The sequence below is a fragment of the Seriola lalandi genome, unplaced genomic scaffold, assembly GCF_002814215.2.
Source record: "Seriola lalandi dorsalis isolate HSWRI2012SDOR001 ecotype SW California unplaced genomic scaffold, Sedor1 jcf7180002054797, whole genome shotgun sequence".
NCBI classification, from domain to species: Eukaryota; Metazoa; Chordata; class Actinopteri; order Carangiformes; family Carangidae; genus Seriola; species Seriola lalandi.
The window spans coordinates 289338-316060 of NW_019525350.1; the positions used below are offsets into that span (position 1 = coordinate 289338).

A 26723-nucleotide genomic window follows, 5' to 3' on the forward strand; every position below is an offset into this window, starting at 1 on the left:
TTTTTTTTTTTTTTTTTTGCAAGTTGTAAGACTGTTTTTCTTTTTTTGGCAGTTTCACTAACAAAGTAGGCTACACTACTCCAGAACCAAATTCACATATTGATAGTTCCAACTGATGAACCGATAGTCAGGTGAGGAGGCCAGATTCTTAACGTGCAAAGTCGACTGCAGGTTAACCGACAGGAAGCAACATAACAAGCATGTGGTGTAAATGATTTTGTTTTCGTTTTTGTTTTGTTTTCTTCTCCAGGACAGGTGCCGGGTATTAACAGGAACAGCCGCCCTCGGTGGTCTGGGGCTCCTGCGGTTTGTCCAGCTTGATGTCGATCACTGGGGAACGTTAAGGAAGCTTTTGGAAACACTGGTTATTGATCAGGTACATGCGCCTGAATGCAGCAGAAATGCAGACAAAACGTAACGACTTATATGTAATGTATTACTTTAAATGTAATACCACTTTACTAACACTAGATGCTGCTATATCCCACGGCTCCGTGTATTTTTCAGATCAGGAATCAACAATCAATCAATCAACAGCCAACGTACTTAAAACGAGAGTCAACAATAAACGACTGAATAATTTACCAGAGAAATTCAGTTTAAAATATCTTTCTTAATAAATTCTATTTCTAAATTATTTAATTTGGAGTTTTCCTGAGTGGAAATAAATATATATAAAAAATCCAATTCTGATAATTTCTACAAATGATTCAGTTTAACAGGGAATCTTCTCCTTTATTGTCACTGGAGTAATAAACTGAGAATGGATGCTGGCTACAGTCAACAGCACTGCTGTGCCACAATTAAAGCTGATGCACAATGCTGTGTTAATGAGTTGCTGCTGTTCGTCAGAGTGATTTTGCTTTTTTTTTTCCCCCCACAATGCAGATTAAATGTTGTTCCCAGTCACTCCTCCAGAGCAGGAAGAGATCTCCTCTGGTTTAAGGAGACAAGAAGTGTGTCATGACTGAGAGCTGAGAATGCCTCCATATACAGCAGCAGACTCTTACTTATTCATTTTGTTCGGGTGAACATTATGCATGTGTGAGGGGTGGGGTGGGGGGGGTCTTCAGAAACTGTGGCCTACATATTGTATGCAAAGTCAGTGTGGAAACCGCCTCCCACTGGGGCTTTCAAATACCCGTCCTACACCGGCTGCTGCTGCTGACTGTTAAACGCAGCGGGTGATGTGTGATGCGCGTTTTCATATGTTACGCTTGCGTGTCATGGTGACGCGGTCTCATACGAACGACAGTCTTTAAATGCAACATGTATTTGAATGTTCCCGTCTGGATTGGTTCTCATCTGGAATCTGGAGGCCCGATCTCAGCAGCTGATATTACCAAACCAAATGAGCCTCAGCAGCCCTGAATATTTTAGTCTTCTGATACCACTGTGTGTGTGTGTGTGTGTGTGTGCGTGTGTGTGTGTGTGTGTGTGTGTGTGTGTGTGTGTGTAGGAAGCTGTGAGACTGAACCACTGAACCAAGGCACTTAGGTGGGTGATAATTATCTGTGGGTTTATCAGGATGAGGAAACCCATTCCCATTACGCAGACATTTGGTCCGCTGTTAATTCAAAAATACTGATTAGAGCAGCTTTAAAAAATAATATCTTAAAAAGACACCGGTTGGATGAGAAAGGCAGAGATGTAACACTGGTGAGACCGGGTTGCTCCGGGGAGTGTGTCTTATTGTTATTCCTCAGGAGACAGCGCAGCAACAGCCACATACCTGCCAGCACAACGCTTCAGGGCACGTTTGAGTGAATGTATGGGCGCTCAATTAGGAGAGGGACGACGGCACACTGCACTGTTCTCTGGTGCAGCTACTGTATATTTTATGACTTATACTGAAACACACGGGTGTAATGTACGCCTGTCAAGACAGCGTAGCTTTAAGTGCTTCACCAGAACACAACAAAGTGACAATCACGGCATCAATCCCACGACATAATCTAAACCCACGTAGCGTCGCCTGATCCGAATTTTAAAAAACCCTTTTAAAAACACAATTTATTAACACAGTCACGGAGCGGCGCCTTCTGTTGATCAGCGAGTCTGGTTTGATTTATTTTACTTCCTCACTCTCTCTTATTAACATGGACGACCCCAGCACTTGATCTGAGTCGAGCTGCTGTTTGAACATCTACTGAAATGCACAAATAAAAGGAAACACAAGTGGAACCGTGGAGATGAAACTTAAAAATGCTGTTAAATGTTATAGTATCTAAATACCTAGTGCAGGCTTATTAAAACTGACAGTACAGGCACTTTGAGGCTTTATTACATGCACGTATGTTTCCTGGACTGAGCCCGTTTTCTGCCCCTTCTCCCTGTGAGATCAATACTGTTCACAGTGCAATAACAACAGAGGAGCTGCTCCATTAAGTGACAGTGTCAGCCGCAGAGGAGCTGTCATCACCTGCCATCCATCACCACACCTCTACCTCCACCTCCACCACCGCCGCTCACTCCCACGTCCAATATGTCTCATTAATATAGATTAAAAAAAAACAGGATGAGATAAAGGTAATTGGCTCAATGTGAGTGATGCTTGATAACCAGGTTCATGTGAAGAGCTCAGGGGGGCTGTTAGGTGACTGAGTTCATTATTGAGGTCATGCTGTAAAAGCAAAGGCTGGACCACCCCCACTATCGAGCGCGGTAAAAATCAGAGGGAGACCAAATGTAGGCATCGCTTCACTACACACGAGGTCAGCATCTGATTTATGTTCCAAGTTACAGCGCATACATGCTGCAATGATGATCATGAGACGCTGTGAGGCAGCTTCACGCCGAAGGAGGAATGACAGCTGCTGTATGCACATGGTTGAAATCAAAGGCAATTTTATAATTCACCCACAGTTACCATAGAGATGGCACCCCTGCTTTGTGCACTGAGGAGGACATGAAGGACTGGTGCTGTCAGGAGGAACAGTGACGACATGAAAAGCTGCCGATCTACTGTATCTACAGCACGTGAGAAAACTAAAAAAGAATATCCACAGACTTTCCACAGAAGAGGCAACATCTCCAGGACAACATCGTTTGTATTAGACAGCTGCAGAACTAATAGATACAGCTCAATGTAATGCTGACAGGAGAGGAGGGGGTTAGAGGTGAGGCTGGATGTGCGCAGAGCCTCCTCGACTCCCTCTGTGCTGACAGGTCTTGTTTACCTGTGATTTCTCTGTAATGGGTTTTTTTTATTCCAGCTGTCGGATCATACTTTGTAAATGGAAACGTCAAGCTCGATCTGAACATAAAGAAGAGCTTACGTTAGAGGATGCGTTCATATTCTCTCACGTCTGTCAGGTGCCCACGTAAACACTGGAACAACTTTTAAATAAGTCCTATTGTTCACACAGCCCATTAAGCTCATGTTTCTTATTGTGATTTCAATGCAACTTAAGCAATACAATGATTCCCTGTTCTGTGTTAAAATACAATCAACAACATGGCAAATCAACAGAACATCCCTCCGCCACAGCTCAGCGTGAAAACACTGCACAGGTACTAAAAGGAATTTTGGAAAAATATCTATTTGATCTGATGAAGCCTCATATCAACTTTTACACAGGATGAAGACTGTGAGGCGCGTTAGGAAGGGTCCGTCTGAACAGGTGGGATGATTATAACTGGTCAAATGCAAACGCGGGCATGAACGTGTTGTTAAAAAGGCAGTTTACAAAAAGTGCAAAGCTGTAGATGATGAGAGTGCATCGTTCAGCTGATGGTTACCAGCTTGCGGAACATAAAGAAACACGTCTGATTGGTGGAACAGAAAAACAGAGGAGATATTAAACGTGTCCTGTGGCGAACGATTATCTGTAAATGTTGCTATCGCTAGTTTCCTTACTGCCAGCTCATCGTTGTGCATTTAAGCTTCACACCTGTTGCCAAAAACAAGAAGGGGGTGGGGGTGGGGGGTAGTGACAAAGATGCCGGTGGTCTAGTGCGACATCTAGTGGCAGTGAATATCATGTACCTAACCTTTAATATACATATAGTCTGTGTATGAGTGATTGGACCTAGTGGTTGCTCTGTGTTGTTAGGTTCTTTTTTAATTGTGTGTCATTACAAGAAACAAAGATCAATAAAATAAATAATAAAAAACACAAGAAACAGAGGATAATGTGACGCTGCACAGACGGATACTGTATTGAACGAGTTTTAAACACCATATTGGGTTCAAATCAAAACATGGTCCAAGGATTTAAAAATCTTCCTGTGAGAATCAAACCGAAGTTTGATGGTGGACAGAAGTAAGACTGAGATGTGTATTATGGGCTTTGTTCCAGATCTTGTTTACTTGTCCTGTTTACATTCACATCTAAGTCTAAAAAGAGTGTGAGCACAGAAATGTAGGCCGTCTTATTGTTTCCCACATCGAATATATTAACAGATGTGAAAATCAATACCAGAACGAGTGAGGAGCCCAGACAGCCTGAGGGTCCTGTTCAGCTACTGGTGAAAATTACAGCTGAAATCGGTCTCGGCTGCATCTGATATAAACACGTGCACTTCTGCGTTGTGAATTATCCCATAGAGGAAACATTGAGCAAATTTACTCCCTAGATTTAATCACAACAATTAAATTCTGCTCTGTGTATGTTTTGTTTTTTATATCTCATAAGACAGGGGAAAGTTTCTCCCTCTCAATAACTGTGTGATATTTCAGTTATTCTGCAGTTATGCTTCTTCCTGAAATAATAAAATGTCAGGATTTAGTTTTGTGGGGGGGGGGGTGAAAGTGCTGCAGCACCTGACAAATCGCCCACAGGTGGAGCAGCGACAGCAGCAGATATGAGGTGCCAGTTAGGAGAGTTGTATGCAGCAGCACTACAGGCTGACTGATGGTTGGACACTCAGACTCCTGTCACTGGTTTAAATGAGCACATCTTCTGACCCACCGCAGACAAAACTGCAGGTACCCACTGTCTGACTGACCCCCCCCCCCCCCCCCCCCCCCCGGTGCACTCGTCAGGCACCAGCGCCGCAAAACAGTTAGCAAGAGTGTCACACTGAAAAACATAATTGGACCGGTAGCTGACACGTATTTAACTGAGTGTCACGATACAGAGTTCAGTCCTGGAACTCTTAATTTGGAAGCTAGCGGAGAACGATGCTATCACATCCGGATTAAAATGCTTCCTCTGAGCTCAGGCTATTTGCATATTATTACTGAAATAGGTTTTTCAAAACAGTTTCATGACATGTAAATTGGTCAAAGGATACTCCCTTCTTTGCTCGTCTCTTGCATACTTTCCATCCCTGGAAGAGCAGCTGCCACGCGCCGAAACAGCTGGAAAGACAGAAACAGAAGGAGGACATTTCATATTTCCTGCAAAACAACATGTCAAAAGTCTGCTGCAGTGTTTTGGGATCAGCCTTTTCCTAATTTCTATGCAGCCATTTATTACTATTCGTTTTTATTAGCATATTAAGCACGTGGTTGTCAAAGTGAAATCATTAATGAAGCCTACTGCAGTTGTGACACCAGACTGATTTAAAAAGCAGCTGCTCTGCATTACTACACCATAACAATGTGACTAACAAAAATAAAAGCGTGTGTCCATTACTGTGACTGCCAGACCGAGAACAAGTGTCAGCTCTCTGATGTTCATTTTCATATGGTCTGGGAATGAACACAAACAACTGCGACACAAGTTCATCCACTGTTTTAGTTCAGTTATCACAGAAAAAGAAGAAATTACAGCTTTAGTAAGAAAAAATAAAGGATAACATTCAAATCAAAAGTTATAATTATGTCCTTCCATTATTACACTTACCATCTGTAACTACAGGATGTTTATATTTTTGTATATTTCACACTTTTATTGTAAATATTTGATTTTATTGTTTAAATTATCAATGTATATTTAAGCTGTATCTGACCTGCAGTACTTTTTTATCTTTGTTTATATTTCTTTTCTTCTTACTATGTTGGTTGTTATGCACCAAAACAATATCAGTTCTCATAGATGATCAGTAAATTGATGCCTAAAAGCTTGAATCTGCCGATACAGTATCTGAGCGATGACGCAGCTGAACAGAGTGAACACTGCAGCGTTTGGAGGCAGGACTGTGACAGTGCGCCACTCTGGCATTTTGTTCTTAGCACTCACAGTCCTGGAGTGAGGTGATGAATAGCCTCCTCTGTCTGTGCTGCTATGGGGCGAGAGAGACGCCCCGGCAGCAACACCATTCGCTGATGGACACAATACAGTTTGCTTTCATCTCACGACTTATTAGGTTAACAGGCGGTCGTTGTTCTTGACAACAAACATCTGTTTAGAGACAAATCACCGTTGCTGATCCACGCTTCTCTTTGCGTTTGCAATCCCCCCAAATATTTCTAAACATCAGCGTATACTGAGTAAAGTAAATAAATACATGTAGATTTCAGTCTTAGTGAGATGCTGGTAGTGGCAGCTTGGACTACAAGTTGTATTTAGTACGTAAAACAAGAGACCATTAAAAGTTTTGACCACTAGTAGTGATGTGGAGCAATATGTTTGCATCTCCTGCAAGACACGATTCATAACCACCAGCTTCTTGCTATACCGCCAATGCACAGCTGGTGGCAGTAATGTGCCAAAAAAAAAACGTAGCAATGCGCCAGGAAAGACAGTGAAGAAGAAGGGAAGCGGCATTGTGGGAAAGAAGTAGTTTGTAGAGTGTGTTTCGGTGAGAAACAGTGAATGAAATCATAAAAGACCACAGGATACCTTTAAACTGCCTCACATCCTGTCATAATAACTATGATGTAATGATCATTACTAGATGTTAAAGAGGTCAAAAGTGATCTAATCCACACATTAATGTAGAAATATTAATTACAGCACTCACGTCTCAAAGTCAAATATGTGCCAGTAGAGAGAAAGCTAACATTAAGCAGTTTCAACAACATCTGTTTACTTCATTAACATGCAGATATATGCAGCATGAGGTGCAAACTAGATTGAATTGCAGTTTAACGTCACATCGCCTGATCTATAAGAGACACCTGCGGCTTCTTCATTAAACACTCGTGAAGCATCTCTGAACTCACTCACCTGTTTGACGTTGTAACCCGTCTTGGCGCTCGTCTCTATGAACATGACACTCAGCTCCTTAGCCCTCTGTTCACCTTCCTCAATTGTGATTTGCCTGTAAATGGAGGGGCATGATCATCAGAGCACTGCAGATTAATGCATGAGAGGTAATTATACAGTGTTTACAGTCTGAGGACACACACACAAAAAAAAAAAAAAAAAAACAGAGGCTGCTTTTCTCATATTAACATTTAACAAAGACGAGTAGATACGACACAAGACTCACAGCGAGGCTACTACAGCTCCAGTTATTCTGGGCTAGTGAGGATACACCAGAGTTAATTAGCTAATGACTGAGAATGATTAATTACATCGCCCTGCAAGAAATTAATAACAGCCAATTTGTATTAGATTTTAATGAATCTGGCGGTGATTGTTTGGCTCTTGCTGTGAAACGGAGACTCTGTCAGGTGTCCATTAACACAAAAGGAGAGATCAGTGCGGTACTGCTGACTCCGCAGCACACTCCGCCAGCAGGTTCGTTAAGACGACGGGCTTAAATCAACCTGCCACTGCTCTTCTGGGATAAAAGCCATGACGTAACGAGCCTGTTGTCTTTGTTCCTCTCGACACAAAAGGAATCTCAGCTGTGTACTAACTCAAAAATACCACTTCTTTACTTCTTGTTCTTTTCTCAACTTGACCTGAAGAGGTTGTAACACCTGACTAAACACGGCAACATCGAAGTCAAGAGCAAGTTACGCTGCTGTGCAAAAGCCTTAACCACAGTGACATTACACTTATTTACACTTAAATAACTCTCCCTGTGTATCACAGCACAGAAGAAAAGGGAAATTCAGTCTTTGTGAGGTAGGAAAAGAGGTTTCTGCAGCGAGAACAGAAAAAACACTGCACTGGAGATGTATTTACATAATAACACCACCTGACAAGAGTTGCAACAGTGCCTCTGTGGCTATTTCTGGAGGCAAGCGTCTCAGTCCCAACTTAAACAACACCGAGGCTTATTCATCATCAGACAGGCAGTTGGCAAGAAAATTGCATAATAGGTGCGCAAGATGTGGCATCCTAGCAACATTCATGCACGCTTGCAGAGCTTTTGTAGTTTCAGAGCAGCTCAGTCATGAAATATGTGACATCGTCTCTCATTTAAAGCCACTGGTGATTTCTTCAAGCAAATCTGTAAATGATGTAAAAAGAGTTGTACAGGTACTATCCAAAATCATTAAGAACTCAAGCATAACAAAGATGACAAGAGACTGATTTGCTCATTTTTGTTTAGCAACCAACCTGACGACTATTCTTTATTTTCTATTTACAAACTAATTTAAACCAGCTGGTGATCATAACGCAGGATTTAGGAACTAAAGCGTCAGGTATTTCTCTCAGGAAGTACAGCAGACCAAAACAAGGCCAAAACGAAGAGTATTGCACTTACATTTACAGGAGGCTAATAAAACAATTGAGCCAATCAAATACAATCAAATAAATGCTCATGTTGCTCTGGTTCTGCAGGACATGTAAATAGACAACTGTTTGCTGATATCTTCACCGTTACATTATAAAGTGATAATATGTCAGCGTTGTGTGTGCAGCTTGTTGCACTGCCCCCTGGCGGCCGGAAATCACTTCATGCAGGTTTGACATAAGCTTCAACACAGTAGTATTAATTGCATGGATAGTGTATTATCTGTTTTTCTACCTTATGTACGAAAAGCATGACAATAAAAACTATATTAGCTTTTAAAAATGGCTTCACACCAAAGTATCGTAGTAGCAGTGTAGAAGAAAAGCTGAGAACGGCCGCACAAAGAACTCAATTAATGCTCTGACTTAACAAGTACAGTTTAAAAAAAAAAATCCCTGAGCTACTTCCTGTCAGTGTGCAGCACACCAGGCTCCACTTTTTTGATGCTGCCTGGCGTACAATGAACACTACATTTCCTTTATGCAGAGGAGCTCCAGGGGCTCCATAGGACTTTAACTGTGCGTACTTTAATTCCTCCAAGCACCGAGCGTTGTGAGAAAACTCCCACACACACACGAATGAACAAAGCAACAGACACAAAGAAAACCCGGCTAACATACGTATAGAATCATAATATTCGTCTCCTTGTAAATCGGTTTAAAAGAGAATAAAAATGCTGCATATAATAAACACCTTAATCAGAATAAAGAGGCACAAAGCAATTAAAACTTCAATGGATCGGTTGCAGAGGGGAAGTTTAAACCTTTTCATAAACCAATCAAAAGAAGAACTGTACCATGTAAACGGTTTAAACTGATTACTTTTCTAGATGCGATGCACATACATTTCTTCTCAAATTCTTGCACGTGTCACACAGGTGTTTCAATTGAATGCATCAGTGCATGTAAACACCTGAATGTATTATAATCACATCCCACTTAAAATTAGTCCTCACGAGCACCTGAAAATCGAACCGCACCTCTTCACAGTAACGTAACACACATGTGCGTCAGTGCGGATACGGTGAAAGACAACGTGAACAAAAATGCATCACTGACTTATTTTCAGGTCTTTTTTTTTTTTTTTTTTTTAAGGCCCAGCTACAAAACCAGACACATGGAAACTGAGAGGAACACACTGCATCACCTCTGCTGCAGAAAACATCTTCTCCCACATGTCGAGATATTTCAGGAATTTCAACCCACCTTTCAGTGTCAGCCACTTTATGCAGAGTGGCGTTAGATCATGTGCCAAGTCATATTTCTACACGTGTCGTATATAATCCAAATAAAATATATCAGATACAATTTATCAGCTGAAATCATCCATTGTTACTCAAAGTCCCTCGGGCAGTGGGCACACACACACACACACACACACACACACACAGAACCAATAGTGACAGGAGCATTTATCATCTCACATCAAACCACGTCTGCATGAGGAGAGTCACTGTGATTAACCTCAATTTCCTTGTAAACATGAAAAAAGGTAAATAAATAAATAAAAATGTATAAAAAATAAAATGATTCATAAGCTTCAGAATGATTGGTCAAGACCATGTAGGTGGAAAGTGAAGCACTGATGAGCTGCGGGGTGCTGTAATTTAAAAAGCAATAAAATGCCAGTTTAATTTTTCTGCAATGATTTGTGCAAAAACCTATAAGACTCTTACTCACAGCAGCGAGGCTGATTTACCTCTCGTAAGAAGCAAATTAGGAGAGGATGCTGAGGTCATGTTAATGCAGTAAAAGGCTTTTGCTTCTGAACCATGGATCATTCACTGGGGCTTTAACTTGCAGGTCCCTTTAAGACCCAACATAATTGGCAGTTAAGACAAATTATCCATAAATTAAAGGGAAATCAATCATTTTCAGCACTCTTTCGATGGAGGCCCACACCGTCAATATAATTTAACTTAGCACCCCACCCTGTTCTGTAGTTTATATGACAGCTCAGATGACAAAATGCAATCAGACAAAGAGCAACTTGCATTCCGGCTCCTAACCAGCTAACTTAAAGTGCATTGTTCAGTCTTTATTCTGTATATGCATATACTTGCTTGGCCATGCCTGGTCTTACTGTGTGTATATACTGTGTATATATATATATATATATATATATATATATATATATATGTATATATGCAATCTCTCTGTGGCCTGAATCCAGAGCTTCTGTCTTCTGCCTGCTGTTATGGCAGCCATGAAGTTTTATTGGCAGATCCAGTGAGATACAGCCTGGAAACTGCCATCACCAGCAGTTTTCCTGCTTTCCCCTCAGTCAGTTACATGTTGGATCTAAAATATGAGTATGCCAATGGGAATTTTATTTCTGCAGCGCCAAGTACATCCTCGACACGTTAACAATGCTGTAAATGTTATCGTTACCACATGGGCATATAATGCTTGCCACAACAATGTGTGAACAATTTGTGCGTGATTACTCACCACATAAAATGTTATGAGGGAACGGTATTTGTGAAAATGCTCACCTGAACAATTTATCTAAACATGCAGTGTGGCTGCATATTTGACAGGGGAAGAGAGAAGGAAAATAAACAGGAAGTAGTCTGATTCTACACTGGACATCACCTTACCACAAACTCACAGACAGTTTCTAAAATAAATTGCACTAAAAATGGTCAACTACACCAGAAAGTTGATGGTCAGCTGTTTAAGTGTGGACTTGTGAACCGTCTCCATTGAAGAAGGAGACCGGGAAACAGAGCAGCATCAACAACAAATGAAAGGATGTCCCAGAGGCTTGTTGTTACTTACAGACGGTGGACCAGAAACAATACAGAAGAAAGATGAATTAATGCACCAGATGAGCCGTTTGTAAACCTCCAACTTCACAAATATTGAGAAATTAATCAGGTTTCTATTTTACTAAATAATTTTACTGCCTCCAGTGTCCTTTGTTAAAAGACTTCAGAAAAGCACTATACAAATAAAGTTATCATCGATATTATTGCTCAGCATGGCATGCATTTTTCTGGAGAACTGTAGAGTTGATCACTGTGGGTAAGTTTAATTTTCAGGGGACATAACAGATACATAAATTTGTGCTTCGCAAGAAAGAAAAGAAGCAGTTACATAAAAACACTTGAGAGTTTACAGCCATGCTAGCAGCCTGAGGCTGCACTTAAGCACTGTGGTGCTTGAAGCTAAATGCTAAAGTTGGCATGCTAACATGCTCACAGTGACAATGCTAACACTTTAAAGTTTTGATGCTTATGTTCACTAACTTAGTTTATATTACTTGGTTTATTTTAACGTGTTAGCATGCTAATATTTGCTAGTTGATGTTCTGTGGTTCACCAACCACCAACCAAGAGATACAGTATCTCTTGTAACAGAGATGATTTACTTAAAATAAAAAGAAATACACTATTGAAAATTCAGTATAACTATGTTGGTGAAATGCATAAATGTAAAGTGGATTAGCCTGATTTCTTCTGAAGAATGTCAGGAAAAAGGACATTTACATGAAAAAAGGGAGCAACTTTGGAAAAGATTTCCCAGGGTGTTGGAGGGGAAAAGAAAGATTTTGTAAAGTAAGTATCGTTCATATACTTTAGCACCAGGACATAAGACATTTTATGCTTTACTTCTGATTTTATTTTGTGCTATTCTTACACTATTGTGTATCTCTGCTTCATGTCATTTCATTATTATGCTGTTCCTCTAGGAATTCCCTTATGTCTATAAAATATTTAATATATAATGTACACAGATTTTTCAAGTGTCACCGGGGAATAAATCAATGAATAATTTCTCCAAGCAAGGAATAATTTTCTCATTTCAAGGCAAGTGGTCTGTTCCAATAAAAGGCTGCTGAGTCACCTCATGTCCCAATTTAATCACTACAACAACACTAAATATGAGCAGTTAAGCTAATGAGTGTATTAATTAAGATTAAGCACAATATTACAAAATATTTGCCATGACGACAGAAGGAAACGCTGGCTAAAAGGCGAAAAAAGGGGTTCAAATAGTGAAGTTAGAGGCGTGGGTTACCTCTTATCTGCCAGGTCTGTTTTATTGCCGACGAGCATAATTATGACATCACTTCCTCTCTCTGTTCTCACATCGTCGATCCATTTTGACGTCTGCTGGAATGAGTTAACATCTGTTGAGGGAGGGAAGAAGCAAAGCGCAGTCGAATTAAAAATCTATTTGTACAATTTCAATGACAGTCAATACACCGACACTCCTACCGTTGGCGCTCTGAACAAAACCATTAACATTAACATCATCTCGGTTTTTAAACAGTGATACGATTGGTGTTTTTAAAACAGCTGGTGATAAATAATGAGAAATCAGTTGATATGAAACTATTAAGATGAAGATACAGAAAAAAGATGGCACATTATAATAAAATATCTCACATATCTTGACCTTAAGACAAGAGTTCATGGATAGACGATATGTAAAATCCACACAGTACTGGAATTACACAATAAATCCAGGAAATACGGTTTATTACCAGCTATCCCTTTGACCTTGCCAAGTTCATTGAGCATGCAGCCTTGCTGGCATGCAGACTAAGGGTCGTATCGTATTGTTGGACTGGGACTTTGAGGAGACATATGCCGCGTTTCAAGGTGAAAGAGAGAACGTGGTTATGGTGGGCGGTACCCCATGTTTTTACATAAAATTAGGAATAAAATTCATCTCCTGAAGGCAGCAATGTTACAATAAGTGTCTTAGTCTTTGCACTTTTATAGCAGATAAGTAATATTTCACAGTTGGTGTGTGTGTGCAATTATTAACATACACCAACTGCAACATTACGTATCTGCTATTTATTTGCTATATTTAAATATCTGATTCTACATATTATATCATTAATCTTTTTTTTTTTTTTTTAAGTATTTGATATCAAAATTTTGCGGTTTCACTTTGCTGCTGTAACACTGCAAATACGCCCATTGTCGGATTAATAAAGGACTAACTCATTTTATCTTTTAAACTAATGAATAGAAGCAAAGTCACGAATGCTTTCCTACTGCGAAGCACAATATAACAACTTGGTGATTAATTCAGGATAGACAGAAAAAACTGTTCTTTCTGAAAAGGAGTCATTTACAAACCACAAGCAAACTACACCAGAGGCTGAAACTGGTGCTTTTCAAGAAATAGTTGCAAAGCAGTGACCCTTCAAATCCCCTTGACTTTCCCTTAAAAGAAACCCACCAAAGTGGTTCTTGTCCTCAATGGACAGAGAGAGGGAGATAAAATAAGATTTAACCAACACAGTTCTGTTATGTGGTTACTGGTTCTAAGGGAGAATTTCAGAAGGTGGGAGGTTAATGTGATTCATCTGATCTCATCTGATTGCTCAGTGGATCCAATTTGGGAAATATTAAAGTGATATTTGATATTTGTGAAATCTGATCTTAGATCTCTCATCTCAGGGAAATCCATCTGACACACTTTAACAAGAGAGAGAGAGAGAGAGAGAGAGACATTAGCTCTGGCCACACTCCTTGACACTAAAATGTAAACAAACAAACAATATTTGAAGGTATAACAGTCACTTAATGGGTAAATTCAGCAGACTTTTTGAAAGACACTGACTTGTAATGTCGTAGACCACCACAGCTACAGTGGAGTCCCGTATATAACTGGGAATGAGGCTCCTGAAGCGCTCTTGTCCCGCTGTGTCCCAGAGCTGCAACCTCACCTGGGGTTGAGAGAGAGAAAGCTGAGGAGGCTGAGATTATTCAGATAGTCAGAGAGCCTGGAAACAGTAGGCTCCCTCCAGACACACAGGCTTACACAACACACACACACACACACACACACACACACAAACAGGCATTATTCATATGAGTGGACTCCTCATGATGACACTTCCAAGGCTGCACTGCTGTATGAAAGATTCCCCAGGAAAAACAGACATGCAGACATGTTTGATTGTATTCATCTACATGTCACGAGCTAGAGAGATTTCATGCTGCTCATCACTACTGCTGGGTAAAGTTTGATTTCATGCAGGTCAGGACATCACTGTGAAGATGAACAACAGAACGTGTTCTCTCTGAGATACTGCACTGCAGACACATAAACATTATTTTGTGGAGTTACAGCTGTAAGTGAGAGTCTTACCGTTCGATCCTCCAAGTACATGGTTTTCGACAGGAAGTCAATTCCAATTGTGGCCTAGTTTAGGGAAAGAAGATATTCATGCGTCAACATCACTGTAAATTAAGGTAGAATTATATATTTTTTTAAAACTTATATTGTATTGACAGATATTGTGATTGCATTTTTTCTGAGAAATTTTTTGCATTTCATTTGCACTTAAAAAAAGAAGTTATAATAATGTTCTGTCTGAAGGATATGATTTGTAGGCTGCAGCATCTCTGTAGCATCACAATGCTTCTTTTATAATGTTATGTTACAACACATTTGACCTTTATCAAAAACTTATATCAATTTTTACTTGGCCATATTAAAATTTAAATGATATTTTGATTAATTTGTACAGCCCTAGTGTAAATACCACAGCAGAGCATTTACCGGGGGAAATGAATAATGGGAATTAAAGAGACAAATGGTGAGGAGGAGGACAGATTACTGCAAGATCCATAGTTCACTGCAGTCCTGATCACATCACAGGGGAAATAAATCTCATGGAATAAATGCAATCCAATGCAATAGCGCTGTAAAAAGACACCTTTGTTAATGCAACTCTGTGCTTATTTTTGAGGCCCGAGGCTTTTGATGAATCATCAGATGGAGTCAGTTTTTAAACTGGAGCAGGTGACGGTACGTCAGCTGTTACTGTGCTTCAATTATCGCAACTACTATATTGTTTAAATATGTAGTTTGTGTATTTTATATGGTTTTTATACTGACACGGGCTTAAAGTCACTCCATATTACTCATTTTAAAATTGCAATCTAACCATTCCCTTGTTGTGCTGCAAGGCAGATGGCACTGTGTTCCCTCTTCAAGGGATTTTTCCTTTCTGCAGCCAAGCCTACAGCTCTCAGCTTTGCAGCCTGCCATGATATCATCAGGTGCTCTGGCTCGGACAAACCAAAACCTAGAAATGGAAGTTAAACTGCAGATCTGGGTTTGTTTGTTTTACTGGATTTTGAAGCCAGAACTGTTCAGTTTTGGACATGTAACAATGACGTTTCAGATCTCACAATTACAAAGATGGCTTCTTTTCAATAAACAATACACTGCCTTTTTAAAACATTAATATCATCATTATGAAATTCATTATAAACAGTTGCTATTCTATTAGTGTTTTGCAGACATGGACCATCTGTTTTAAATCTTCCTGATATTCTATTAGACAGCATGCACATTAAATAATTTAAGAACAAAAGATGCATTGTGGGAAACAGAAGAGTTTTGAATGAGAGACTTTCCTTGACAGCTGACCAAGGCAGATGTGGTTTGTGACCCTTTCATGTGGTGCATCCAGATGTTTGTGTTCTCAGTGTGTGAGGGGGCGGGGGTGTAAAGGGGTCGATGGTAGCTTGTGTAGGACTGACCCGGGATTATGCAGCAGTCCCCAGCTGTATGGTTATACCCTATGTGACCTTAGCCTGTAAACTCCAGCACCGGCCAGCTGGAGCCTCTACTGTAAATGGATGACAGGTCTGACAGGGAATTACTAGTCTGCAGACTAGAGGATGCAGCTTCCCTCCAGCACTTTTTTCTGAGACTGTGTATCATTTGCACCAAGACACATTTTATACACTTGTACCCCTCCTCTGATTTAGGCAAGTTGGTGTATCTGTTGTGTTTGTCTATATTAGGCTGGCAGTCCAGCAGGGTGCCCGCTGCCCACTTTGACAGAGCTGGGCATCAGCAGCTTGATCACGCACTCGTTTCCTTGGCGATGCCAGCTACCACAGTGAACTGACTCAGAGAGTCTGGCATGAAGACAGGACGTCATTTATACTCTTCGTTTACACTCAGTCAGATCAAGCGCAGTTAGGATGAAAGTAAACCTACTCAAAGAATTCAAATTATAAAGTGCTGGATACAAGATTATAGTCAATGAAATTAAAGTGTATTTTCTGGTTGTATCAGCATCAAAACAGACACTTATTTCACATATTTTATGTCGTACAGTCACCAAAATGACCTCTTCGGTTCAACTGAGAAAACATGTTTTGCTGATTTGCAGTTATATTATTGACATAGGAGCTTGAATGAAGTTGAAAGCTCAGAGATGTGGCAGAGGCTTTTCTTGGGGGCTGGCAGAGGTGCTGTGCCCAGTTTTAAATATAGAGTCCCACACAGACAGCTATAACATGAACAGATTAGATCATTAGAAATTATTAATATTTCTTTTAAATTTTTAACCAGCGCACATTGTAAGAAGACAGACCATGACTCTTGTGGCCATTCTGCTTCAAACACATCTGAGAGATTTCACTGATTTTACTTTATAAATGCATTTTTCACTTGAATACAGCCATCTTTAGATATTTTTTCATTCCATTACGGGGCAGGAAAGATACAGTACATTGGGTCTTTAGAGCTTTTAACAGGAAACAGCTGTGGGCTTGAAATGCTGAACCCAAATGCAGACAACAAAACGACGAACAGAAACTTCAAAGAGGGAAATGGGAGCAAACCTGGATTTAGTAGGACAACAGACGGACTGACAAAGACAAGGGGGAGCACAGAGACCAAATACACACCAGGGAGGCAAGGGTGATTGAACACAGGTGAAACACATTAGGGCGGGGCAGACAATCAACAAGGAGGGAAAAACGGAGACACAAAGATGGGAAGTAAAAACACAGTGTATACATAAGGAACTCTGCTACAAAATAAAAACAGGAAATTAATCATAAGTCCAAAAAAAAAAGTGTCCATCAGGTCAAATCAAGACAGAGCTGCAAACTGACAAACAAAGCTGCATAACCCATACGCACTACTGCTGCCTGAGATCACTCCACAGGCCTTCATCATCTCAGAGATGCTTAGACAAGGTCATGAGTGTTGGTCTCGTGACCGAGCTTTAATCGCTGCACGTAATTAATGAACACAAGACTTTATATCTTGTCACGTTTTTGACGATTTTTTTTTTTTCTCCATTGTGGTGGTTTCTGCTTTTTATGTAAGCAGAGAATTTAAATATTTCTTCCACCACCACTGCTCCCATCAGGACTTTCAAGGTCCTCCATCTGGCAGGGACGCCGTTAAACCAACAGACCTTGAAGCACAGTGAGCATACTGGCATTTGCTCACAGTGCCGTATTTAACAGCAGTTTGTGAGCACACCAAATCTCATTCATTTGAAGTCTACTGCCAGCACAAGAGGAAATAGATCAGTATATAAATCACGCCTGCTTCTTCACACAGCAGGCAGTTACACCATGCTGGATTTGTAACCACTCTAATGGGTAGTGGCAGCGCAGTCATGATTAGTCTGTTTAATTCAGTACATTTTTACCCCGATACAACATTAACTTGGAGTTGGAAGTGGTAACACAAGAGCTGCAACAAATGATTATCTTCATTATTGATTATATATTGAGAGTTTTTGATAAATCATGTAGCATATAAAACAAAAAATCTGAAAAAAAATCCCACGCCTGCCACCATCACCGAGTCCAAGGTAACATCTTCAAATTAAAAACTTTATATTCAATTAACAATCACATAACAGAAAGATGCACATCTAAATGCTATTTATGCTAGAAAATGACTTGATTGATTATCGACATAGTTGTTGATTCATTTTCCTATATATCAATTGTTTCATCTGTATCCTGTTTTCTGAAATAGTTCTAAATACTGGAGATAATGTGGAATATTATTTGCAAACTAAACCATTTTCAAGTGCAGTATACTGGAAAATTCAGCTGAAATACAAAGCTGATGACATTTAATGGGTCATCTTCTGCTTCAAGTGTGACATTTTGTACATTTCTGAAGTGTCCTAAAAGTCAGATTCACCGGTCGCTACGCTAAATATCTGAGTATTTGGGCAGCGCAGACAGATGCGGTCACAGCCTGGTGGCCAGGCTTGACTGACAGCTCCACCGCAGCTGACAAAAGCACTCTGCCTCTGGAGGCCTCTGAGCCCTTTAGCATGTGCTGCCAGGCAGTGAGGACGCCTGCCTGTGTCTCTCTCGGCTGGATGGCTGCTTGATGGGACTCTGCTGCTTTAGAGGCAGCAAATCTGGCTCACCTCACTCACATCCTCCTGCTGACTAAAGCCACTACCATGCTCGGTTTCATCTTTCCGATGGCCCTGGTTCTCTAAATAGACTCCTATTCTTCCCTCTAAGGATTGAACTGGATCAGCTCAAATCTAAAAGCTGGACTTACATGAAAACAAACAAAAAAAAAAAACGTGGTGATCCGTGAGCCTGAATGACTCTCATGAATCTTCTCATCAAGACACGTCTCCCGCAGGCTCGCATTCATAGCATCTTTCCACCCTCGCTGGGCAAACCCAGCCTCCCCTCTGAGCGACAGCATAAACACTCAAACCGAGCAAATGCATGCAGAATTTTAATTAATACTCAAAAAGGTCTCTGGAGTTGAGCTAGAAAAAGACTGCAAAATCATTTACAGCCCTACCTGTCACTGCGCCAGGAAGGAAAAGACACAGGGAAGAAGGGGGAAACACACCCACCCACACCCACACCCACACACACACACACACACACACAGGACAAAACACACACTGAGCTTTGTCTTTGATCTATAGCTACAAGGCAGAGGTTACGGCACCCATAACAAAATCATTGATCCACTATCTGTAAAATAAAAGCAATATGACTGTAAGAAGGGAATGACAAGGCTGTTTTTTGAACTCAATGGGGGATTTAAATGGTTTTGTTTTACACACAAATAAACTAATGATCTGATTTTCATACCCCTCCCTGGCTGCTGTTATCGTTTGTAGGCACAAGCCATTACAATAGTGTGAGGCAGAGGCTGACATTAAACAGCATATGGGAACATTATTAAATAAGCAGATGCTATCTGTCTGGCATCTGCTGCCTCCCCATGTAAAATGGGAGGTCACGGCTAAAAAAGTAAGGGTGAGGAGAGGCTCTCTGTGTCTTCAGACGGCCATTTGTCTATAGAGAACCTTGCCCCCGCCCCCTAAATGCTCCTCAGAATGCACTTAGTACCGAGTTTGACAGCTGTTGAGATTTTCGAAACCGTAATTTACCCAGCTGCATTCATGTTGGGAGTTAGAGCAGCGGCCTTGGAGTGAGACAGACTACAGGCAACAACAGACGCCCACATGCACTCCAGGTAACGGTGCTGAGGAGGGTGCTACACTCATGCAGGAAATGATCGTGTCACATTTACTATCCATGCATTATAGGCATTATATAGTTGTAGGAGTTCCTGTTTGCAATGTACCCACGGACCTAGAGAAAACTATGACTGGATCATTTTCATACCAAAGAAAACTTAAAAACGTGAAGTTATCAGTAAAAGCAACAAAACATGAGCCACTCATGAAGATATTAATCACAAAAGTAAACAAACAAACAAACAAACAATAAGAACGATAGCAGCATCAATAAAACATACACACAGAGGATCATAGGAAGGCCAGACTATAAAAGTGTGTTTTAAAAAGAGATTTAAATGAAGAGATAGATTTAACCATCCTAATTTCCTCTGGGAGATTGTTCCGAAGTCTGGGGTCCCTGATGGGAAATGCTCTGTCACCTTTGTTTTTCAGTCTGGATTTAGGGACCACCAGGTGAGCGGCATTACTGGACCTCAGGGCCTTGACGGCACATGGGGAGTTAGAAGGTCAGAACCATCCACGGCTTTAAAAGTGATAGGTGGGAATTTTTAAATCAAAAAACTAACAGGCAGACAGTGCAAAGAAGAAAGGACGGGTGCAAGCAGAAGTCAGCAGCTAAAACCAAAGTCATGACCTTTTAAGAAGGGCGGTTTCTGTACTGCGTGGACTCTATAAAGGCTGATCGGAAAAAGGTTCAAATATCAACTTTGGCTAAGAAAAGAAAGTTTGGAGAAAGGTCTAAAATTGTTAAAAATGTCTTGGGTTGAGTCTGGGTTTCTATTTGAAATAGCCAGACACAGTAATAAAGGGAGCTATTCAAAATGTTATGAATGTTATGAACAGATAAATTATGCTTAAAATTTCAAAACTTGTTAAAACATTTTTTTTTAAAAAGTCAAAAAAGGGGAGAATGTCTAAAGGAATAAAGGAGGGGTTAATTTTGTTCAATAACACTCTGGCAAATGAGAGATTTTTGTAATAAAACAGTTTAAAAGCTCATTGCAGGTGTCATCGTCTAGAGACGGGACAGGGGGAGCATCACAAAGCACCTTGGGATTTGAAATATTCAATGAGATTGGAAAAGTTGGCATGTCTGAAGTTTTCAACCTCAGCGTTAAAGAGCTTCGGAGCCTTAAGGTCAGCATAGTGGCCGCGGAGCTTATAGAGGATTTCCACCAACGCTCTGCTTTCAGACATCTTTCCTTTTTTTGGAGTGCGAATGTCTTCATCTGGGACATGGGTTTAGTTTCTCTGGTCTTAAATGGAGCAATTTCATCAAGGATGGAACTGCAGATAATACTGAAATTTAATAGCTGCTCATCCACTGATAATAGCGGATCTAATTCACAGGGGTGTAGTGTTAAAAGCTTTACTAAAACTGTCGCCAGAGGCAGAATTAAAAACTCTAGACCTGTGTACTGTAACTGTTACAGAAGCTGCTAAAAGGAGGGAGGTAAAACCAAATTAAAATATATACAATAGTGATCAGAAATACAAAGATCAAAAACATAAAGTCAGACAATGTAAGAACATAAGATAAAAACAAGATCGAGAGTATGGCCCAGTCTGTGAGAAATTAAAAAACACAGTTAGAGGTGCAGCAGACATGAATGTTGAAATCACCTAGCATTATAAATCAGTTATATCTGGGCAGGATTATTGACAGGAACTGTCAGAATTCATCTATGAAGCCAAACGAGGATTGGAGTGGTCTATAAAGTAGGAAGCACAGACACAGGGTGTCTCCCTTAAATAAGAATGGAAGAGCAAATTGATACGAGAGAGATTTATATTATTAGAAAAGGCAGCTACCAATTCTCTTCTTCACAAAGATCTTTGTTGGTGAAATAATGAGCAGCCAGGAGGAGAGGCTTCCATTAGAGTGTCATTCAGGAAGGTTTTTCCAGGACCTAAATGCAGACTCGGAGGCTGGAACAGTTTGCGTACTTTAATGAAGAAATATTGCTCACAGGCAGATGAGCTGATAACCATGAAGACAAGTCGAAGAGAAGTCAGGCAAGTGAACAGGAAGAAAACAAAAGGCTTCTTCACACGAAGTGCACAAGGGTAAATTACCAGGAACAAAGCAAGAATATCTAGGAAAACGACCGGGGGAAAATAAACAAGAAGCACTTGGAAATACCAGGGAAACTCAACAGACAAACTGACAAAGACAACAGAGAGCGCTAAATACACAAGGGTCGCTGGGATGATTGGACACAGGTGAAACACATTAGGGTGGGGCAGACGATCACAAAAGAAGGAAAAGAAAACAAAGACAGGAAGTGAAACCGCTGTGAGACACAGAAGGTAAATCATTTCCAAGTCCAACAGGAAATTAGAACCAAGAGTCCAAACAGAGAGTCGTGAAGGGGCAGGAGTAACATCTTCAGGTGGCATCCACGATTATCAGTTATCATAATAATGTCTGGCTTATTATGAAAATCATTACACGCAAATGATCTATTTAGCAGAGATCTTACATTGAGCAACCCTGCCTTGATTATATTTGGCACTTTGGGATTGGGCTGTGCAGGAGAAATAGGCCGGCAGAGAATGAGAATTAGATTAGATGGTGTGACCATACGGGGAGGGAGATGACTTGCTGAACACCTTATCCTTCTGTTACTGGTCGCAACAGGAATGGAACAGGAAGTGTGGAGAGGGTCGTGCTGAGTTGTGTCAGGGAGAATTAAAAGCTGTATAATGGGCAAAATTGGAAACTAGTTGTTTGGTTCTTTTCCTGTTTGAGCAGATGCAACGAGACGAGACTAGCAGTGAGCCTCCAGTTTCTCAAAGGAACAATAACGTCTGGAGCGGGTGAGTAAATCTCATTTAAAAGTGTCCCTCAGGCACCTCAGGAATAGTATCTGCACTTAAAAATTTAAAAGCTCAGTCAAAGAGGCTGGCTAGCCTAGCCACCAGGCTACATACAAACCTGGCTAAGCTAGCAGCAGTTGGGAGACAACATTATCCAATTAACGTAATAGCAGAGTAAAGCTGAGTTATGGAAAGTCTCTTGTTTCTTCCAGCTCCTCCAATCTTTAACACTGTATACGTTATGTTGTGAAACTGGTCAAATATTTGCTAAATGCAGGTGTGAGGTGATCACAAGCAGTAGACACCAACTCCAACTAGGCAGCAGCTGATCACATACCGAGTAAAAACCTAGAAACTTCTTACAGCGAGAAAAACCTGTAAAAACAGCAATATGCTGTTTTACTGTGGCGGACTATTTGTTGGAAACCGCTGGAGAGTCCAGGAGGATACTGGTCAGAGACAGTGTTATCTATCTTCTTATCTGACTCTCAAACAGAAAGCAAACATGCATATTTCCCAAAGTGTCACAGTATTATTTTAATAAACTTCTATTCCTAGTGATAGAGCCAGTTTTAATTGCAAGTGATTATACTGTAGAGGGCAAGAAAGTCAACTTAGATGGAGGCGGTGGGGAAATAGGAGGCACAGCTTAGATCAACAGCTGAGGTGATCTTTAAAGACCACATTACATAATTTAAAGGCAAGGCCACATTAACATTTGATCTTAAGGGAATGAGGCTACAGGTCTGTAGTCTGAGGACCAGGAGGAAGAACATTATTAACTCTACTGGCCTTGCAGAGGGAATGCTGGCCAGTTTTATACCTGAAGGAAATCATTTCTCAGACTCACTGATGTTTTTAAATAAACTACTGCTCAAATTAAAATAGAGATTAAAAAAAAAAAAAAAAGATACTGCACAGTGGATTAAGGTTTTAGTCAAACAGACATCATTCACTGCAAAAACAGTCTCATCTGTCCGACTGTATACATTATTTATATCACCCATTAAACAATAACCAAGTGCAATGTCACTTTTCACCACACTATGAGCTGCCAGTGTATCCTGTATTCCTTGTAGAGAAGAGTATTTTTCCACCAAACCTCCAGACAAACAATATGCAAATGCGATGTGAAACATGTCTGTCTCATTAAACAGCAATTAAATAGAAATATACGTTTTTATTAGCAAGCAAACTGCCTCTGAAATTAAAGCTGTAGAGCCATGTGGAATGTTTGAAGTCTTCCGGCTACAACTGCAACGATTTATCACTTAATCAGTTAGTCGATACAGAAAATTAATCGACAACAATTTTGATAATCGATCGAAAAGAAATACCAAACATGTGACATGTGTTCCAGCCTCTAAATTGAAAGGACTTTGCTGTTGCTGAACTGATCTTTGGGTTTTACACTGTTGGTGGACCAAAACATTTAATGACATCACCTTTAACTCTACAAAATTGTACAAATTTAATTAATGGAGTCAGATTAATTATCAGATTAATCAATAATGAAAATAATCATTAGCTGCAGCCTTACTTCTAGAAAGCACTTCTATAGTAGCTCCACTGAGTGATGGTTTGTGCACTTGAATTAGTTTTAAGTTTACCATCACTATTATCAGTAGATGATAAATTAAGTTGTATATCGTACTTGAAATTTAGCGAAAACAAAAGTTACCTCTTAGCTTTCCTTCACATTCAGTCGTCTTATACACTGATGGTATTACAGTGTTTCTAAGGCTAATCTGCTTATGTTTTGTCACACATTGCACAGGCTCATAATAATGTGCACTCCCTCAATAAAGAGCCTGGGTGAGCTAAAAGACACACACACACACACACACACACACACACACACACACACACTGTACACAATATGATGTGAAAGGGCGGAATAGCTTTGTGAGGTTTATTTTTAATTCCTTTTTTATTACTATAGAAATAGATACTTTCTGCTTATAAAGCAGGTTTATTTAAAGGTCTTTTACGTGTCTGCAGATGCTTGCAAAGAGTACTGTAGCTGCATAAGCAATATTCTGTTTTTAGGATGACGAGCGAGATTAGGCTGCTGTGGAGAACAGGGTTAGAAATAGTCATCGCCCGAGGGCCCACGGTGCTCTTGATGTGGTTCGGTTCAAATGCGTCTGTTTTAATATCCATGTGGGCTTTAACTTCCATGTTTTACACACACACACACACACACACACACACACACACACACACACACACAAATAAATATTTTTTGTGAATTAATTTCCTTGATTAACATGCTAGTAACTAATTTTACCTGGGCCATATTCGTGTAGGTGGAGTTTATTAATTTCATGTATGTACAGTTGTATGTTTCACTATCAAATGAAAGGCAGACAGCACAGTGTGACTGATCAACAGAGACAAAATCGATAATTCGAGACAGAATATTCGCTCTGTGCCTGCAGCAGCACCTACCTGATATGTGTTGTCAAAGCTGTCATACATGAACCGTGTGATCAGAGACGTCTTTCCAACTGCAAGAGAAGAAAAAGACAGAATGTATTAAATGAGAGAAGAAGAGGCCTCGTCCTCTTGCATTCAGACACTCAATCAACCTAACAGCGGGATCGGTGGTTACGGGTTTCTGCTATGGCTGTCACTGCTGCCCAGGGAGCTCATTAGTGTGCCTGGGGGTGACCAGGAGGTCATGCAGTGGCATCAGGTTCAGATGTAATTACAGGGCTGCTGCAACCAGCATTATGAGTTCCCAAAACACCAACATTTCCCTTTTAATATATTAAATGGGGAGGATAGAGAGATGAGATCCCAAAGAGCGATAGGAAAGGTGAGGGAAAAGTCGACCACTCCAGCTGAAAACAGGCTCACCTGAGAGCTTTCGACAGGTTTTACTGACACTTACAGCCGTCTGTCATTTGCATAGGATGCAAAGCCAAAAAGCGATGAATTAAGTCTAATAAAAATCTATCTGGTTGCTTTTAAAAGGCACTGGAAACCAATTTTCTCAATCATCTTCTTACTGGGGGTGATACGGTTTTACATGGAAATAAAGTTTTGGATAGCTCAGTATTTTATTTGAAGTGTTGATCCATGAGAAGGTATATTTGTGGTTTTAAGAACCAAAAACCAACTCATTTACATCTCCTCTCTCAGGCTTCTGTCTGGAGTTCTAGTAACAACAGGTCGGTGAGCCAATCAGACGAGAGGAAGCTCTGAGCCTTTCTTCTGATTGTCTGACTTTTTTGTGAGGGATCGAATAAAAATATAGCAGATTTCAGGTAAAACACTCAGAGAAACCAAATCCAGCAAGATTGCATGGTCCAGGTGGGCGGGGCTTGGGGTGTGGTTGAGAGCGATGACTGCTTTGTTGTGACATCACAAAGTTACAAAAGTCCTGACAGCTCATTTTAAGGCTCAGTTTCTGAATATAAGCTGAGTGCATTTCTCTGTGGACTGAGCGCTTTAAAACTTTCACAGTATTAATATAAAACCTAGACCTGCTTTATAATAAAAAAAACAAAGTCATGAAAATCACTTAATACAATATGGGACCTTTTAAGGTTGGAAGTTTTCAGACACTTTATTTTTTTCTTTTTACAAGTTCAATATCCGGAACAGATAATCTGCAGCACGGGTCTAAACATGGCAACTTTATGAGAGTAAATACAAATCTGTATTCCACCCTGAAGCAAAATAATATGTTCACCATGTTGAAAAAGAATTTTCAAGGGTTGCAGCGAGGTGCAATTATTGATAAGAATCAGCAATCCATGCTCATTTAGACACAATAATAATATCTCAATAATAATTTTTGAGCATTGTTTAGCTCCAACAATATTGATTGCCGTGATCAATGCCTGTGCATTGCAAATAATAACTTATAGTAATCTTAGACTGCACACTCTCTATTTTTGTTGCAGTGCAGTGGAATAAGGGAAAATATGTATGTGGGCACAAAACTGCAATTCATTTATTCCAAGGAACACTAGCAATAATCAATATCAAGTTGTGGCGAAATAACTAGTGATTCATCCTACTCCTTAATGCCTCCTTAGTAAAATAAATATAGGACCAACTTGTATACAAAAGGTATGAGTTACTGTTCCACACTCTCTGTT

General features: G+C 40.2%; 1 protein-coding gene across 2 annotated transcripts in view; it reads right to left on the reverse strand.

Moving 5' to 3' along the window:
* rab6ba (RAB6B, member RAS oncogene family a) overlaps positions 1–26723 on the reverse strand; it is a 49653-nt gene that overhangs the window by 2332 nt on the left and 20598 nt on the right. Inside the window, exons 2-8 of one of the 2 annotated variants that reach the window (XM_023425995.2) lie at positions 25063–25121; positions 14640–14693; positions 14109–14235; positions 12546–12657; positions 7059–7152; positions 5239–5305; positions 1–330 (exon numbers count right to left, since the gene is read on the reverse strand). The exon at positions 1–330 is cut by the window's left edge and continues 2332 nt beyond it. In XM_023425995.2, the coding sequence (XP_023281763.1) occupies positions 266–330; positions 5239–5305; positions 7059–7152; positions 12546–12657; positions 14109–14235; positions 14640–14693; positions 25063–25121 (578 nt within the window). In that variant the 3' untranslated portion in view covers positions 1–265. The remainder of the gene's footprint in view (positions 331–5238; positions 5306–7058; positions 7153–12545; positions 12658–14108; positions 14236–14639; positions 14694–25062; positions 25122–26723) is intronic. The other variant, XM_023425996.2, reaches the window with a different exon arrangement.